Source organism: Syzygium oleosum, unplaced genomic scaffold (genome assembly GCF_021117445.2).
Source record: "Syzygium oleosum isolate NSW1041296 unplaced genomic scaffold, Sole_v2.1 Sole_v2.09, whole genome shotgun sequence".
Taxonomy (NCBI): domain Eukaryota; kingdom Viridiplantae; phylum Streptophyta; class Magnoliopsida; order Myrtales; family Myrtaceae; genus Syzygium; species Syzygium oleosum.
In genome coordinates, this window is record NW_026607493.1 from 1,295,762 (window position 1) to 1,313,448 (window position 17,687).

General features: G+C 41.1%; 1 protein-coding gene across 2 annotated transcripts; it reads left to right on the forward strand.

Moving 5' to 3' along the window:
• Positions 1-8,563: 8,563 nt before the first annotated feature.
• Positions 8,564-13,231, forward strand: LOC115690252 (NF-X1-type zinc finger protein NFXL1-like). 2 transcript variants are annotated; one of them, XM_030616545.2, is made up of 2 exons: positions 8,564-8,770; positions 9,673-13,231. In XM_030616545.2, exon 2 carries the CDS (start codon positions 9,734-9,736, stop codon positions 12,932-12,934), a length of 3,201 nt encoding a protein of 1,066 aa, XP_030472405.2. In that variant the 5' UTR covers positions 8,564-8,770; positions 9,673-9,733; the 3' UTR covers positions 12,935-13,231. The 2 variants fall into 2 exon arrangements, with proteins under 2 accessions (XP_030472405.2, XP_030472404.2); XM_030616544.2 differs by having other exon boundaries at positions 9,676-13,231.
• Positions 13,232-17,687: the final 4,456 nt, after the last annotated feature.

Consider the following 17,687-nt stretch of genomic DNA (forward strand, 5'->3'; position numbering starts at 1 on the left):
CGAATACCATTTACTTATCTTTAGGCAAAGCCCCGTGTCGAAAAGACCAAATTGCCTCTTCTCACAAATCCATTTTAACATCTCACTTAGTTTCCAATTGGTTTTAGTGTTTGGGGTGGATCTGAGCATTTATGATTTTCGGAATGGACATTTTTGAAAAGCAAATGAGATTTTCGTACATAGGGACAGAAGAATAATTGATGTGAGGTGCAAAGTGGTACTTATGTATGTACTTGATAGTTTTAAAAGTAAATGTGATATTCTAAAATTCGACTCATTTTCGGGATTTATGAAATGAATATTTCATCGATGCACTTTTAGTTAAATCTCTCTTAGAATTGATCACTCATGAGAAGACTAACAGTTAGGGAAAAGCTAATTATGAATTAAGTACGCACGACCTAAGGACTCGACTATAGTTTGACACTTCGATCATAAGGATTGACGAGGGACAATTTTGGGCCATTATAGACCGATCAAGAGATGTTTATGGAACGATTTACCAATATTATACAATTAGATCACGGGTGATTCTATTTGACCATTGTATGGATTTCAAACGATCCTAGACCAATCCCTGATGATCGTATCATTCGAAACTAGTGATTTACTTTCTCAATTACATGACAATCGAAAATCACCACGGCTTGAGTAAATTTAAACGTGGCTTGATATCGAATCAACCATGGGTCGAATACGCGAAACTCCTAAAAGCCGCTCGTTAGTTTGAGATACACTAAAGTCGCAATTGATCGATTTTTGCCATGAATTAGAATCCGAACTTGGGTATTGAACTTTCAAGGATATCAAGACTAATCTATTGAACGTCACCTCATTAAGCTCACCTAGTTATCGGTTCGCTTGGAAATTCTTGGAAAAGTGAAATTCGGACCGAAAATTGGAAAAAACCCTTTTACCCCTAAGTGTTTTATGATCTCTTTGTTGTGTGGAAGGGCATTTTGGTCCTTTGTGCCCTCCCTAATATGGCCGACCAGTATAGGACAGAATTTCCCCTCTTGTCTTTTATTATTTTCTTGTTTGCCCTTGCTTGGCTTGTCTTTGAAGATTAAATTGTGGCCTTGGGATTTGACTTGGAAACCAAGGAGTGACCCTGGCCCTTAATTTTGGATAGAGTTACTAGCCCATTCTCTCTCTCTTCCATTATTTCCAGATCAACCATTTTCACTCATTCACTCTCTCTATCACTCTCCCTCTTGTTCGGCCAAGCCCACCGTCCACCACCATCACCGACCAGCCACCACCCTCACGCCACCACCAGCACCACCACACGTAGACCACCACCTCTAGCCGCTGTTCACGCCGTGACCAACCACCGTCGCCACGTCCGCCGCTTGTGCCTCCGCTGGTTGCTGCCCTTTGTTGGCTTAAGCTAGCTTAGTTTAGTGGTAAGTAATTTCCTAAATCTTGATTAGGTTGATGGGTGACTAATGTGCTAGTTTAGGGGCTAAATAGTGATTAATTACGGGCTAATTGTGGGCTGATCTAGGGCTGATTAGTGTATGGCTAATTTGGGTTAATCATGTGGCTTAATGTTAATCATGTGGCTTATGTGGCTGATCATATGTTTAGGGCAATCGTGTGGCTTAGATTGGTTGATCATGTGCTAATAAACAATCATGTGGCTAGAATAAATTGATCATGGCTGATCATGTTTTTTTATTATTAATCATGTGGTTCAATAGTTGATCATGTGGTTTGGATTGGTTGATCATGTGATCATAGTTAATCGTGTGGCTTAGATTGGTTGATCATGTGCTAATAGTTCATCATGTGGCTAGGATTTGTTGATCTTGCTTAGTTGTGGTTAATCATGGTGATTGATGGCTGATCATGGTTGTTCGATGGTAAATCATATGGTTCGATGTTAATCATGTGGCTTGATGGTAGATTGTGTGGTTAATCATGGCTAATCATGTGATTCAATGGCTAATTGCAATTAGTTAATGATGTTTGATATTGAAACGAGTGCGATTCATGACACGTTCGTTCGTAGAGATTTGCACGTCATAAATACTCCACTTTGGCTAATCGCAAAGATAAGAATTGGCATTGAGTGAATGATGTGTGCGCATGGTCATGATAGTTCCGTCTAGGCGGGGGTTCTAGATGATATCCGGCCGAAGTTCGGATGCCGTCTAGACGGGGGTTCTAGACGATGCCGTGTCGTGGTGAAGGCCGGACCGATGCTCCTAAATAGAATGCCGTCCGGTACCCAGCTTGCCGGGGGGTGTTCGATCCCAAACGTTGCCGTGCCCGAAGTAGCGGGACAATGCCCGACTAGACCGGAAGACCGGCGGGGGTTTAGTGTGGCCCAAGGGGTCGTTAATAATCTAGACAACTACGCATGTGTTATGCATTGGGGAATGCTATGTGTCTGGAATCGATGTTAAATATGCCTGGATTGTTAGTTGTTTTATGCACATTTATGCCATGGATTGTATTCTATGTGCCAAGGCGAGGTAAGGGTGCTTGTGGTTATTCATGGCATGTTAGATGCTAGAATTGCATGTTTAGGATTGTCCGGAAGTACGTGTTATCCTAAGCGAGGCTTAGGGAGTTTACATATTGAGTTTTATCTCGTTGTTGTTGTTATTAACCATTTCAAACCCCGACCATGAATGATCCTCCTCAACGTTTTGGGGTACCTATGGATATAGACCATATGTTAACGGAGTACCCAGTGGGAGAAGATAAGGTTTATATTAGACATGCATCGACGGTTTGGGTAGATGAAAGGTTGATGTTGTGGAAGTCACATACCTTTTTGGCTTGGTTTTATCGAGAGGGGGACGTTTTGTTCGGTCCTCTTCGAGGTTTTGATGTCCCCGTGATGGCGGTTTGGGAGTTGTTGAGTGGGATCCCATGGAGATAGATCCTCCTGACGGAGCCGTCACTGACCCTGACATTGGACCCGAGAGCTCAGATTCTGATTCGGATTATTTAGAGTTTGATCCGAGAACGCCTCCGGGGTACCATAGGATTGATGATGGGTTTGGATACCCCATCCTTTTTGGACTGTCCCTGTTGTTAGAGGAGCTAAGTCGACTCGACTACCGATCCCTTTTTTTGTATGCGAATAGTCTTATAGGAAGTGGCCTTTAGTAAGGCTTGTAAATGGTATCTTCTTGGGGTTGAAAATATGTTTATATAATGGCTTCGATGTTTGTTTACATGGTGTTTCTTTTGCTATCCCGTTTATTTGATTGTCAATTGGAGAGTTCGAATTTGCTTCCGCATGTGTTACTCTTAAGTTAGTTATCGGGTTGGCGGCAAATCCTGAGATGTCACATTCGAAAAACAGTGATGATATGTTGCGAGCTCGTAAGGTTCGGGGCGTGATAATAAAGGTATGTAAATGGTCATTGAGTGAAACGTGAGATATATTTTGGTAATTTCCCTATATATATCATATTAAAGTAGTGGCGAGATATACATATAATTTTCAAATGGTGAACACTAAATTAACAACCATTAAACCTTTCCTAGTTTGCTCGTTTCAAATTCTGTTATTTTATAGTCTAGTATGTTTGTTTAGTCTTAGAAAGAGTACATATTGCTTTCTCTCAGAATTACAGAAACGAAAACACATTTCAAAATAAAAAAAAGTATGAGAAAATATCCCATGATTCTTTTTGACACTAAAAAATAACCAACTTTTGATTATAATTGACAAGTGACAGACCCACTCGATAATAGTGGTGAACAATAGAAGTATCGATGAAAAGAACGGTTGATAACTTGAAGAGAATTAACAACTCACCAAAAAGTTATTGACCACAAACATCAATTATTGATTAGAACCTTTATTAGGTATGATGTCATGTAATTCCCAAATAGCGATATGTTTGGGAGGCGAGGGCCAACCCTGGCGAGGGTCGGCCTCGCCCAAGTCAGATTTGGCGATGTCGACCCTCACCCAATCGAGGGTGACCTTGCTAAATCTAGCGAGGCTCGCCCTCACTTGGTCGGCCCTCACCTATGGCGGGCAACGACAATCTACGCCCAAGTGAGGCTAGCCCGCTCGGCCATGGTCGGTGGCCAGCCTTTTTTTAGATAAGAGTTACTAGATAATAGGTAACTACTAGTGGTTATTGCTACTATTTGAGGATTTTGAAACTTCTTAGGAATAATGTAACTTATTGTAACCACGGATAGAATTAGGAAGTTATTTGTGTTGAAGATAGAATTAGGAAGTTATCTTTTTAAATTTAATAACCATTTGTAATCGTAATTTGTGGGTTTTAAATAGCCACATTGTACTCTCTGTAAAGACCCCCAAATCAATCATAAAACTCAATTTATCTTTATCTTTACTTTTTCGCAATTTAAATAGTTGGCAATAATTACTTCCAGTTTTCGTACCTTTAAATTCCTAGTCATTTACTTTCCTATTTAAAATCAACAATGGACCTTTAACAACTTATGGACCCTTCACAACTTTTGTCGATTCACACATTGATCCATATTATTGAAACGGTAGTTCCATCTTTTTGGATATACTAAAAGGTATTTTTTCATTGATTTAATTTCAGCAAAACATCTTTTTAACATGCCTGGTAGGATACCTTTGATCGATTTGAGGAGACTACAACGGCAAGAACCAGAAATCAACATTTGATAATGCTACTGGCAACAACAATCTTGTGCCACAAATTGGTGATGAAGTTGTTGCACACTCCGAATCTTCATCCGTTAATCATATGGCAAAAGAAAACCAACATGACATATCATTGAAGTGTAGTCAATTGGAGTTGCACCAAATCCTCATATGTTGGCCACCATGAAGAGGCAATTCGGTAAAAAATAAAATAAAATTTGCCAATGACAAGGGGCAGGATGACTCTTAATTATCCTATTTAAAAGAATCGAATGATCGATGAATCAATCCATTCTTTTAAAATGAGGCAAATATTGACACCCAAAAATGACTAATTTTAGTTAAAATAGACAAGAGACAGACTTAGTCGATAATTGCAGAGTTTGATGAACATCAAAAGTTATCAATAATGTAAACCTCAATAACTTTAAGAGCATCAACAACTGGCCAAGAAAGTTATTAACAGCAAACATTAGTTATCGATGAGAGCCTTCACGAGGGATGAAGCCATCGGCATCAACATATAACTACCAAGTAGTGATATTTTAAGATATGTAATTTCTTCAAATAAGTGTTACTACATAATAGGTAATTGTTAGGTAATTATTGCTGTTATTTTAGGATTTGTAAATTCCTATGGATAATGTAACTTCTTGTAACCGCATATAGCATTAGGAAGTTATTTGTTTTGAAAATAGGATTAGAAAGTCATTTGTTTAAATTCAATAACCATTTGTAATCGTCGATTGTAGGTTTTAATAGCCACCTCATATTCTTTGTAAAGACCCTCAATTAATCACAAAATTCAATGCTGTTTGCAAATTTATCTTTATTTTATTTTTTTGCAATTTAAATGGTTGGTGCCTCCAATATTCGTACATTTAAATTCCTTGTTATTTACTTTTCCATCCAAAATCAACAAAGAACCCTTGGCAACATATGTCGATTCACATATCAATTCATATATATTCAAAAGGTATTTCCATCGTCCATTCAATTTTGATGGAACATATTTTTTGGATATATTGAAAGGTATTTTGTCGTTGATTCAATTCCGGCGAAACATCTTTTTTGTATGTCTGGTGGGTCACATTTTGTTTATTCGAGAATGCTACAATGGCAAGAACCAGAAATCAACAAGAGTCTCAAAATCTTCATCAATTAACTGAACGGCAGAAGAAGGCCAACGCCACGTCTCATTGAAGAGCAGTCGAGAGAAGTTACACCAAATTCTCATGTGTTGGCACCATGAGAGGCAATTCAGCAAGGAACAATAAAATTTATTGATGACAAGGTAGCACGATTACTCTTGATTACCTTATTTGAAAGAATCAAATTATCGATGAAGTATTCCATTCTTTTAAAAGGGGACACATGTTGACACCAAAAAATGACTAACTTTTGATCATAATTAACATGTGACAGACTTAGTTGATAATAGCAGAATTTAGTGGAGAGTATAAATAATCAATGAAAGAAGAGTCAATAACTTTAAGAGCATCCACAACTCACCAAGGAAGTTATCGACAAAAAACATCACTTATCGATGAAAATACTAGGGATAAAGTCATCGACATCAATATGTAGATGCCGAGTAGCAATATTGTTGGATGTGTTACTAGATAATAGGCAACTGCTGGGTGGTAATTGCCGCTATTTTAGAATTTTGTAACTTCTTGTAACTACATATAGGATTTTTTTTTTGTCTTGATAACTGCATATAGGATTAGGAAGTTCTTTGTTTTGAAGAATGTATTTGGAAGTTATCTTTTTAAATTTAATAACCATTTATAATCGTCGATTGTAGGCTTTAAAGAGACACATTGCACTCTTTGTAAAGACCTCCAATTAATCACAAAACTTTCTTTGCATATGTATCTTTATTTTGATTTTTTCACAATTTAAATAGTTGGTCGCGAGTGCCTTTAATTTTCGTACCTTTTAATTCCTTATCATTTACTATTTTGTCCAAAATCAACAATGGACACTTTGCTATTTTTGCCGATTTACACATTGATCCATATATATTCAAAAGGTGTGTCCATTGTCGATTCAATTAAGGTATTTCATCGTCGATTCAATTCCGGCGAAACAATTCTATAATTCAATCCATAGATCCTATATGTTTTTTCATATGCATAACAAACTATTTAAAGAAGGGGATTTTCATTTATATAAATGAACTAGCACACTTTGGAAGTTTCAGGAGCTTGACATTTAATAAAAGTGGAATCAAGCCATGCATAAAAAGAGAAAAAGTAGAATATAAAAACGACCCAAGAACACATCTTAAGCATGTAACATGCACGTGCAAACGAGGATTAAGTTGTTGCGTGTATCGCCATTAGGTTATTGCCATTAACTCCATCCATCACTGCTCAGTTCGAATAAATATATAGCATGGTTTTCAAATCATCAGCAAAGACATCACATAGGTTTCTAGATGAGTCAAAACCCTTTTCCCGACATTGGTACACGTCGGATTCATCATAAGATGCACCTTTGCTTATTTTTATAATTGCATAGTTTGTGCCTCGACTATGCACGTAATGGGGTCCCACGCGACCCTCTCCCCGACAACGATAGCAACTAGGGTTATAATAATAAGGAAGTTTCCTCGAAAATGTTGTTGAATAGTAAATTGGTGATTCGACCCAAAAAAAAAAAAAAGAATAGTAAATTGGTGCATTGCTTACAAGGACTTCCATTGTGCGACCGAACCCCAACAAGGTCCATCGATTACCAAGGCAAAACTCTCTGTCTATGGAGGAACACATGTCCAAATTCTCTTGGACAATGGAGAGAAGGAAAGGGAGAAAAAATATGAGAAAATTGCAAAAATGATTTTTATTCGCAATTTTGTCGTCATCAAGTACTCGAACACGCATAAAATTTTTTTCAATCCACTAGCAATTAACGAAACAGCACAAAGGAATGAACAAGAACATGCCTGCCTAGTTCAGCACATCCTCTTCTTGGAGAACTTAGTCAGCTTGGATTAACTCAAACGTGTTTATTACAATAAGTGTGATTATCAACGAGCATCAAAGTCCGAACCGGTGTTTATTACTACCGTCTACTCGATATGGCTACGTTTCTGTAAGTATCAATTCGATAAATAGTACTCGGAACTCTTTGACTTTAGTCGATTTATAAAAGAATTACAACTATAACCATCACTTTGTGGTGCAATGAGACCAAATTAGCTGTGCTTGTTGTGGTAAGTCGGATGTCTAAGGATTTCTCTAGCTATGTTAATGCTAAAATAAGCATATGCCGGTTGACTTAAAAATTCTGCCTTTTCTTTCTCCTCGCGTTGAGTGAACAACATTTTCTCCGTCGGTACGATTCACAACAAAGATAAAATCAACCTAGTGAATTTTACCTTGTCAAAATCACAATCCAAAAAGACCCTGTTTAGTTTTGATTCCTTTCTCCGCATCTCATCCCCGATCGGTAAATAGAGAGGCAGAAGAAGAAAGCTACCCTTTGAGCGAAATGCGGCGAAAGGAAGGGAAAAATCCACGGACTGGCCCGATCGTCCCCCCACCTCCTTGCGAGAATCATGAGGCATTCTTTCTTCTGCTTTGGCTGAACGACAAGCAGCTCGAGAATAGTCATGACGCATGAGATCCGCCATAGATTGAACCTCGGATCAACGACGAGTAGCACGAAAAGGAAAACGGCCTGAGTTTTGGGCCGCTCGGTCGTGAACTTCATCGTGTGCGCTTTAAGGTCTAATTAGCATGGCAAGCCCAAGGACCAAGTCCATTGTGTCGGCTCTTGAGTGCTCGCCAAGCACTCGACTTGCATTAGAAAATCGGCCACGCGTTGACAATGACGGTGACGGCGGATCGTGGGTCCGAGTTCCTTCGGCTCCAAGGCTGAGCCGCACGACACCGCCCCCAACATGAACCTATATATACGCCAAAAGGATCCCCCCATGCTCTGTCATCTTTACTCGCAAGCAGGTCTATCTCGTCGGCTCCAAGAACTCGTGGAAGGGAAGGAAAAAAGGCAGGAAAAACAAGAAGAGATCTTTTGAATTTCGTTTCCTTTCATCTCAAGGAAGTCCCTGAATCACAGAGGGAGAGAGAGAGAGAGGGAAGGAGGCGGGTCGTTTTGCAGAATTCTTGACTTCTTTCTTGACAGGTAAGGACGTGGTTCCACTTTTCTTAAGCTTGGTCATTGATGAAATTTCTCTAGGATTACGTTATCTCTGTTGGGGGGTTTTGTTTTTCTTTATTCTGCTATGTCACATCAGATTGGGAAGTCCCAAATCCAGGTTTTGCTTCCTGTAGTTGTTGCTGTTGCTGCTGCTGCTTGTTTTTTTTAATTGCTTCCATAAGAAGATTTCATGTCAGCTTGGTTGTGGGGTTTTTGATTGTACTGAACATGAACGACCCTGAAATCCGACAAAGTTTGGGGACTGGCGTAGAAACATAGCATCTAGTTGACCGGTGTTGTGATCATTTCATGACACTAACTAGAGATTGGTAGAAATAGAATAATAGACGATGTTGAGACGTACAAAGAATTGTAGATGAAGAGAGAAATTAGAGGAGAAAAAAAAGATAAGGTGAGTAGTAGTAGAAGAATGAGGTCAAACAGGAACAAGAACAAAAAAGAACTAGAGGGAGAGAGGGAGAGAGATAAAGCATTCTCCTGATAGTAGAGCCTAGAGAGCTCATGGAGTGTTGACTATTAAAAAGTGAATAAACTCAACTGGATGTGTTCAAAATGCTGCCACACATCATTTCTTGACAACAGAGATTTCTGAGCCTGGACTGCTTTGATCACACCGATCACTAGTATTCACGATTTGGCCATCAACATACTCTTGCGATCATATCAATTGGCTAAAGCTTCTCAATTTCATGTTTCTTGCTACTTTCCAAACAAGATGGAATGGCATTGTCGCTTGTACAATTTGTGATTTGATGAATTACGACTTGCAGGATCTGCCACCTTGGAAAATTTGTAATTTTGTTTTATCTGTACTGGATACATTTAGACAAAAAAAGATTGTGACTCAATCTCTTGCTTGAATTTAGCAGTGTGCTGGTCTGTCTTGTTGGGGGATAGGAGTCTTCTGCTATCCTGCGTATCCAGATTATGAGCTTTCAAGTCCAACAAAATAGAAGAGGGTCTAGAAGATTTCCTTCCCGAGTTGCTCCTCAGGAGTGGGTCCGAAGTGGAACATCTCCAAGTGCTGCAATATTGAACTCACCATCGAGTTCGGTTTCAAACCCCACCACAGATAGTGTGAGTTCTGATCGACCTAGTTGGCTTAGTGGCAACACTTCGAACTTAAGTGGAAGTAATGGAGAAACAACTAGTACTTCAGGACACAGAGCTAGTCATGGCTCAAAAGTTTATCGGAGTCGTCTCAGTGGACAAAAGAAGGAGAGGGGCAATGAAAGGACGGTTATGGATCAAAGGAAGGGCTCAAAGGATGAGAACTTGCCTCAGCTCGCCCAGGAAATTCAGGAGAAGCTTATGAAGGGCACCGTTGAATGCATGATATGTTGCGATATGGTTCGCAGAACTGCTCCCATTTGGTCATGCTCGAGCTGTTGCTCCATATTCCACTTGAACTGTATCAAGAAGTGGGCTCGTGCGCCCACCTCTTCTGATCTGTCTGTGGAGAAGAACGGGGGTGTTAACTGGCGGTGCCCCGGATGTCAAAAGGTGCAGCTCACGTCTTCAAACGAGATCAAATATCTATGCTTCTGTGGGAAGAGGACGGATCCGCCCTCCGATTTCTATTTGATGCCACATTCGTGTGGTGAATCGTGCGGGAAGCCATTGCAGGGTCAAGCCTCAAATGTTGATGAGGCTGAGGATGATTTGTGTCCTCATGTCTGTGTCTTGCAATGTCACCCTGGTCCATGCCCTCCTTGTAAGGCATTTGCTCCGCCACAGCCATGCCCTTGTGGGAAAGAAATAATTACGACACGATGCTCTGATCGGAAGTCTCTTCTTACTTGTGGTCAGAAGTGTGATAAGCTACTTGAATGTGGACGCCATCGGTGTGAAGAGATTTGCCACTTGGGCCCTTGTGACCCTTGCCACGCTCTGTTTGATGCTTCTTGTTTCTGCAAGAGGAAGGCACAGGTTGTTCCATGTGGCGACATGGATTTGAAAGGAGAACTAGAAGCTGAACAAGGTGTGTTCTCTTGTGGTTCAACTTGCGGAGAGGAGCTCGGTTGTGGCAATCACAAATGCCACGAGATCTGCCATCCCGGTCCTTGCGGGGAGTGTGAATCACTTCCTAGCAGGGTCAAAACTTGCTATTGTGGCAAAACTGATCTGCCAGAAGAAAGGCGGAGTTGTTTGGAGCCAATTCCAACATGTTTGAAGACCTGTGACAAGCCCCTAACATGCGGAATTCACCAGTGTAAAGACACATGCCACGCCGGGGATTGCGCACCATGCTTGGTTCCTATGATCCAGAAATGCCGCTGTGGCTCGACTTCACGTGCAGTGCCATGCCACAAGATAAAGGATGAAATATTTACGTGTGAGAAACCGTGTGGTCGTAAGAAGAATTGCAGCAGGCATAGATGTAGCGACCGTTGCTGCCCTCAATCCAGTTCTGACACGACTCAACATTTCTGCACCCTGGTATGTGATAAAAAGCTTAGATGTGGACAGCATTCATGTGAAGTACTGTGTCACAGCGGGCATTGCCCTCCTTGCCTCCGAAGCATCTTTACCGACTTAAGCTGTGCATGTGGGAGAACTTCTATCCCACCTCCATTGCCTTGTGGCACTCCTCCTCCTTCGTGTCTGCTTCCCTGTTCCGTTGTCCAAGCTTGTGGTCACACGCCTTCTCACAGCTGCCACTTCGGGGATTGTCCGCCGTGCACAGTGCCCGTGGTGAAGGAGTGCATTGGTGGGCATGTTGTTCTCAGGAACATACCTTGTGGGAGCACTAATGACATCACGTGTACCAAACTATGCGGCAAGACGAGGCGCTGTGGTTTGCACGCATGTGGTCGCACTTGTCACCCAGGTCCTTGTGACGCCGATGCCCTAGATGAATCCCACTCGAGGACTTCTTGTGGCCAAGTATGCGGTGCTCCAAGGAGGACCTGTAGGCATACGTGCAAAGCACCTTGTCACCCTTCTTATCCTTGTCCTGAGGTGAGATGTGAGTTCGTTGTCACAATAGTGTGTTCTTGTGGGCGGATTAAGGCGAAGGTCCCATGTGATGCTGGAGGGTGTGACAATAGTTATGTAGGTGAAGCTTCCCTTATCCAGAAATTGCCTCCACTTCAGCCTTTGGAGGCCTCTTCTGGAAGGATCCCTCTTGGACAGAGGAAGCTAATGTGTGATGATGAGTGTGGTAAGTTAGAACGGAAGCGGGTCCTTGCAGATGCTTTTAATGTTGTTTCTCCAAACTTGGATGCTCTTCGCTTGAAAGAGAACGCCGAGTTGGTGGCGGACCTCTTCAGGCGTGATCCCAAGTGGGTGTTGTCCATCGAGGATAGATGCAAATTCTTGTTGTATGGCAAGAGCATAGGGAGCGCGACCATTCTCAAGGTCCATGTGTTCCGTCCGATGCATAAGGAGAAGAGACAGGCGGTGAGGCTCATAGCAGAGAGGTGGAAGCTCACGATCCATGAGGTCGGTCGGGAGCAGAAATGTTTTACAGTTATTCGTGTCACGCCCAAATCGAAAGCACCAGTTCGCATGCTCGGTATCAAAGGCTCCATGAACGCGAGTGTGCTGAACCCACCAACCTTTGACCCTTTGGTGGATATGGATCCGAGATATGTTGTCTCTTTCTTTGACTTGCCTAGGGAATCAGATATGAGTGCATTGGTCCTAAGGTTTGGGGGAGAATGTGAGCTGCTTTGGTTGAATGACAAGAATGCATTGGCTGTATTCAGCAACATGACTCGAGCAGCGACTGCTATGAGGACTTTGGATCACGGATCTGTATATCACGGGGCAGTTGCATTTCGTCAGAATGGGGCTTCATCTTCACAATCATTTGGCACAAATGCATGGCGAGGGCCTGCATTTGCTGACATGAGCGGCAGCTCATGGAAGAAGGTTGTAGTTCAGGAGCCCGGTGTGGCATATGATTCATGGGACGATGATGAAGGGTGGTCCATCGCTTCTGCCACCGTCAAAGGAAAAGAAGCTCCAAGTTCTGCTTCTGCCACCGCTCGGAACCCCTCAAATGCTGGTTCCGAGATGGAATTGACAGGTGTTTCAGATTTGGAAGGACAGCATGATGTAGCTTCTCATGAAACCGACGACATGGTCGATGTAGTTGATGATTGGGAGACTGCTTTCGCTTGATATGGTGCAATGCTAAGCCTTAAGCGAGGGAGATGGCTACCAAGTAATCTTTCTGGCCCCAAAGTTCTGCTGTATATTGGAGCAAAGGTTGGAGTATTTTTTTCTGTTTGTTAATTCTTTCCATCATCCGTTTACATTTGGATGATCATATGCTTTTTGTATCATTGTTGCTTACTTCTTCTGAAGAAAAAACATGTAAATCGAGAGTTCTTTGTTGTTTCCTCGAGCAAGTCATTGTGCAAATTAGAGCAGAGGGTCATTAATCCAAAATTCAAATGCTTTGATTCATCAATTCAATGTCCCGGTGTATAGCCATATCGTTCATTTTGAATGCTGAGAATTGTCGCAACACCATATTCAAATCCTTCAGCCATTGGAATTGCTTGTTCCATGGATATCCTTGTCGCCGGCCTGGAGTGATCATCCAGAGGTGGCAAGGCTGGTGATGGTTAACGACTATCGTCTTCCTCCATTGGGCTGCGATTTCTTTCTTTCTCCATTCGTGCGAGTTTTTCGGTGACCTGTTTCTGGTATACTTTTGTCATTGTTTCGTACCTGCTCCTTGAACGACCGTAACTAGTCGATTTTCCCTTCTTTTGCTCATATAGCTGGTCCTTTGTTTCGTTTGATCAATTCACCTCCATCTGCAAGGGAACTTACGAGCTGATCATGTTCTCGATTCTTTATCGGAGTAGATAAGGAATTCGAGTTTGTTATGTATGCAAACTCGCGGACCGTGTTATTGTCAGAGTTAAGCAACTTGCGAGGTCTAGCTTTCCGCGCGCTAGGAATTTCATCGTGATCCTGAGATCATGTTGTAATATTTTTGTACATTCACAGGTGCTGTGTTACGCTGAAAACTGGCACCACGGTTGTGACTTGTGAAGAATAAGACCATATAAATTGAGTTCGATGTACATTTAAAAATGAACGGTCAGCTAACGGCTAGACATAATCTTCTAGCTTTTCAAGTGTCGCTCACGTCATCGCCGGCACCCTCGTCACTGCCGATGGACTAAAACATTGCCGCCAAACCAACCCGGCGGCCAGGCCGCCATCCATGAAGGAGACCTCCATGGGAGCCGGGCCGAGCTTCACTCTGAAGGAGGCACTAAGAATGAAGGAGGCGGGACCGCATGAGTCCACCGGGGTGGAGCACAGTCCACCAAAATCGGCATAGGTTAGGTGCCATTGATGGGCCTAATCCATCATTGACATCGACCCCTCGGCCACCGCCACCATCACCAGCCCCACAATCTCTCTCTCTCTCTCTCCGTTTTCACGCACCGATCCGCTAAGGTCGAACACACGCACACACCGTGGCGGTTGGTGGCGGCGATGATCGAGCCATTTTGGTGGTGATTGTTGATGGTGATTGCAGAGAATGAACAGTGTGGCACGACTCTGGCAACTGGTGGGTCTTTGCTGACGGTGACTATGAAGCGACGGAGGAGGAAGGATGGAAAGAAGAATTTCTGAGATGGGAAAATGGTTATGAGATAGCAGTTCCATGTCGCTCATCTTGTTCGGTCAACGTTGAAATGGCACTACACGCCAGCTAAAAACTAGGGGTGAGCAACTTGGACCGCCCAAACCGGGACCGGACCGGATCGGCCTGGACTGACGAGTTTGGTCCAGTTCTCGGGACTATCGGTCCTGCTCCTGTTCCTAAAAGCGGAACCGGTTTCAAGGCGGTCCGTTGGGTTCTGGGAACCGGCCTGGGAACCGGACCGGACCGACTATTTAATATATATTTTTGTTATTTTTTTCTTTAAAAAAATTAATAAAATGTGAACTAAACTCTAAGTGAACTTCATTATCATAAATTCATTGATAAAAAATAGTAAAATGTGAATTAAACCCTAAGTGAACTTCATTGACATAAATTTATTGACAAAAATTAGTAAAATGTGAACCAAACCTTAAGTGTTTGACAAAAAAAAAACCCTAAACTCTAAGTAACCGGTTCCATTGGACCGGACCGGAACCGGACCGGGAACCGCTCACCCCTACTAAAAACCCAAGGCAAGGTGCGGAACAGCCACATGCTTCTCCACATTGACACGATTTTGAAAACTTCAGGGAGCTTGATCATAAATATATTTTAAGGTGAGCGGCATAAATCATCCATGAACTTTGACCTATTGTACAATGTAGTTCCTGAATTTTTAATTTGTTTAATGTGACCTCTGAACTTTACCCAAATGTTCGTTATGGTCCTTGGACTTTTGGTGCATGTTCAATTTAGTCTCTAAATTATATGAAAATATTCAATGTTGTAGTCCCTAAATAATATGAAATTTTTTCGATGTTGTACTTTCATTAATTCAAGTTCAAGGACAACATTGAACATTTTCATAAAGTGTTGAGATTAAATTTAATCAGAGACCACATTAAACAGATTAAAAGTTCAGGGACTACATTACACATTGAGATAAAGTTTATGGACTATATTAAACAAATGATAGTTCAAGGACCACATTGCAGTTATTTTCCATATTTTTTTGTAAGGATCACATTAAGCATAAGAAAAAGTTTGAGCAACTCACGTGTCATTCTCTTTGTTCTTTTCCCTGGCCTACAAAATGTTAGTAATAACGTCTTGTACCTTTGCATGCGGCAACTGAAGAAAGGATTCACGTCACCAGGGCATGGATAACTATCTATGTGAACTAAGACCTGTTTGATAATCCGATTAAATGTTGAAAGATTAAACGGTTAGCATTTGACGAGATTAAGCTTATCTGATAATTTTAAATAGAATTGACTTAAATTATTCAGTTAAGTCAAAAATACATTTAATATGGTAATTTAGGGAAGGGTTACTTAATTTATTCAATAAAAAAATCATCGGTAGTATTAGAATCTTTTTAATTGTATTAGTCAAACCTACCAGTAATGTTTGTTTCCTATATTTGATAAGGAATTAATATTCCGCAATGCATTTTTTATTATCACCAAAAAAATTATAATAATATTTTCGACATTTAAAATTCAATATTTAAATTTTCAGTATTTAATTTTCGTTTTACCAAATAGGTCCTAAAAGTCTTACTAATAACAATTAGGAAAATTATCAAAACAATTCTAAACCTATTGCAATTATGCAAATTCAGTCTTAAACCTTTTTTATGCTAATTTAATTCTAAACCTTTTGCATTTATACCAATTCAATTCATCCGACCAATTTTGGCTAGCCATCTGACCAATGCTGATGTGGTAATTTTTTCAATTTTTTATATTTTTTGTCTTTTTTTTTCCTTTTTTTTTTCCTCCCTTCATCTTCAACCTCTAACCGGCTGCCCAGAGGTGGGGGCCAGCGAGGTTGACCTCGCTCGCCCCTAGCGAGGCTCGATCTCACTGTTGCTAGCCCAGGCCAACCTTGCCAGTTATCGTCGAGTTTGAGCCTCACCTGCACTAGCGAGGCTAACCTCGCCAATTGCAGGCGAGTTTGAGCCTTGCCCAAGCATGGCGAGGCTCGCGCGAGTTCGAGCCTTGCTGTCGTTGGCAAAGCTTGAACTCACTGGCCATTGGCGAGCTCTCGCCAGTGCCAGCGAGGCTCGAACTCAACAGCGAGGCACTCGCCAGTGTCGAACGGCGTCCACGTCAGCATGGGCCAATCAAAATTAGTCGGATGGAATAAATTGGCACAAATGCAAAAGGTTTAAAACTAAATTGGTATAATTGCAATAGGTTTATGACTAAATTGGTAATTTTCCCAATAACAATCAATCAAAGCTAGAAATCCCTTAATAATTGGGTTAATGACATAGATGGTCTCTAAACTTTGTTCATGAATTTTTAATTTGTTTAATATGATTCATGGACTTTTTGTACGTGTTTAATTTAGTATATGAAAATGTTAAATACTGTCATTCCGTTAATTTAAGTTTAAGGATAACATTGAACATTTTCATAAAGCGTAGGAATTAAATTGAACATTTGCCAAAAGTCTAGAGACCATATTGAACAAACTATAAGTTTAGAGACTACATTGCACATTGAGATGAAGTTCGAGGAATATATTGAACAAATTGAAAGTTCATGAACCACATTATACATTAAGCTAAAATTTAAAAATCATTTGTGTCATTTTACCTTAATAATTTATTATTTCTTAAGCACGGCCTCTCTATCCACCTTCTTCAACCATTGAGTATAGAGCATCACAAACTTATTTCCTCTTTTTTCAACAATAAAATGGCTTCCAATCCCCACTCAATGATTGATTTCGGTGTATGAGAATATCGCACTCTGGAAATATCTAAAGTCTCTGGGATCTCGGGATCTTGTACAAGAGAGCAAATAAGTCGAACTCGAGAGGGAAAAACAGTTCACCCAGAAGAAAAGAAAAAAGATTAGGAGAGTCACAATTATCATGGCTGTGGTCGAACTGTAACTTTCTCGGTTAGTGTTCATGGCCAAATAATGACGCAAGTCCCACCAAAAATCTCACAATCACTTCTTTTTACCATTTTTGAGCAACTGCTCACATGACCAGATTTGAACAGTGTTGTGGACTCAAGTACAATCGTTTCGTTTTCAACTTGGTGCAAACGAACTACAAGTATCCCCCATTATTGAACAGTGGCCATTTTGGAAGCTTTCTTTCGATGGTGGGTGTGTGTGAGAGAGAGAGGGGGCGAGAGAGTAGTGGGAGAGGAAAGGTACAAGACTAAAGTTAAATTTGAGAGTACGGAGCTAAATATAGAGTCTTGTACTGTCAAAAGATTGAGTTGCTCGAGAACACACA

Excerpts from the sequence above, each read along its gene's own strand:
- LOC115690252 (XM_030616545.2), top strand. The coding sequence starts at position 9,734 with ATGAGCTTTCAAGTCCAACAAAATAGAAGAGGGTCTAGAAGATTTCCT.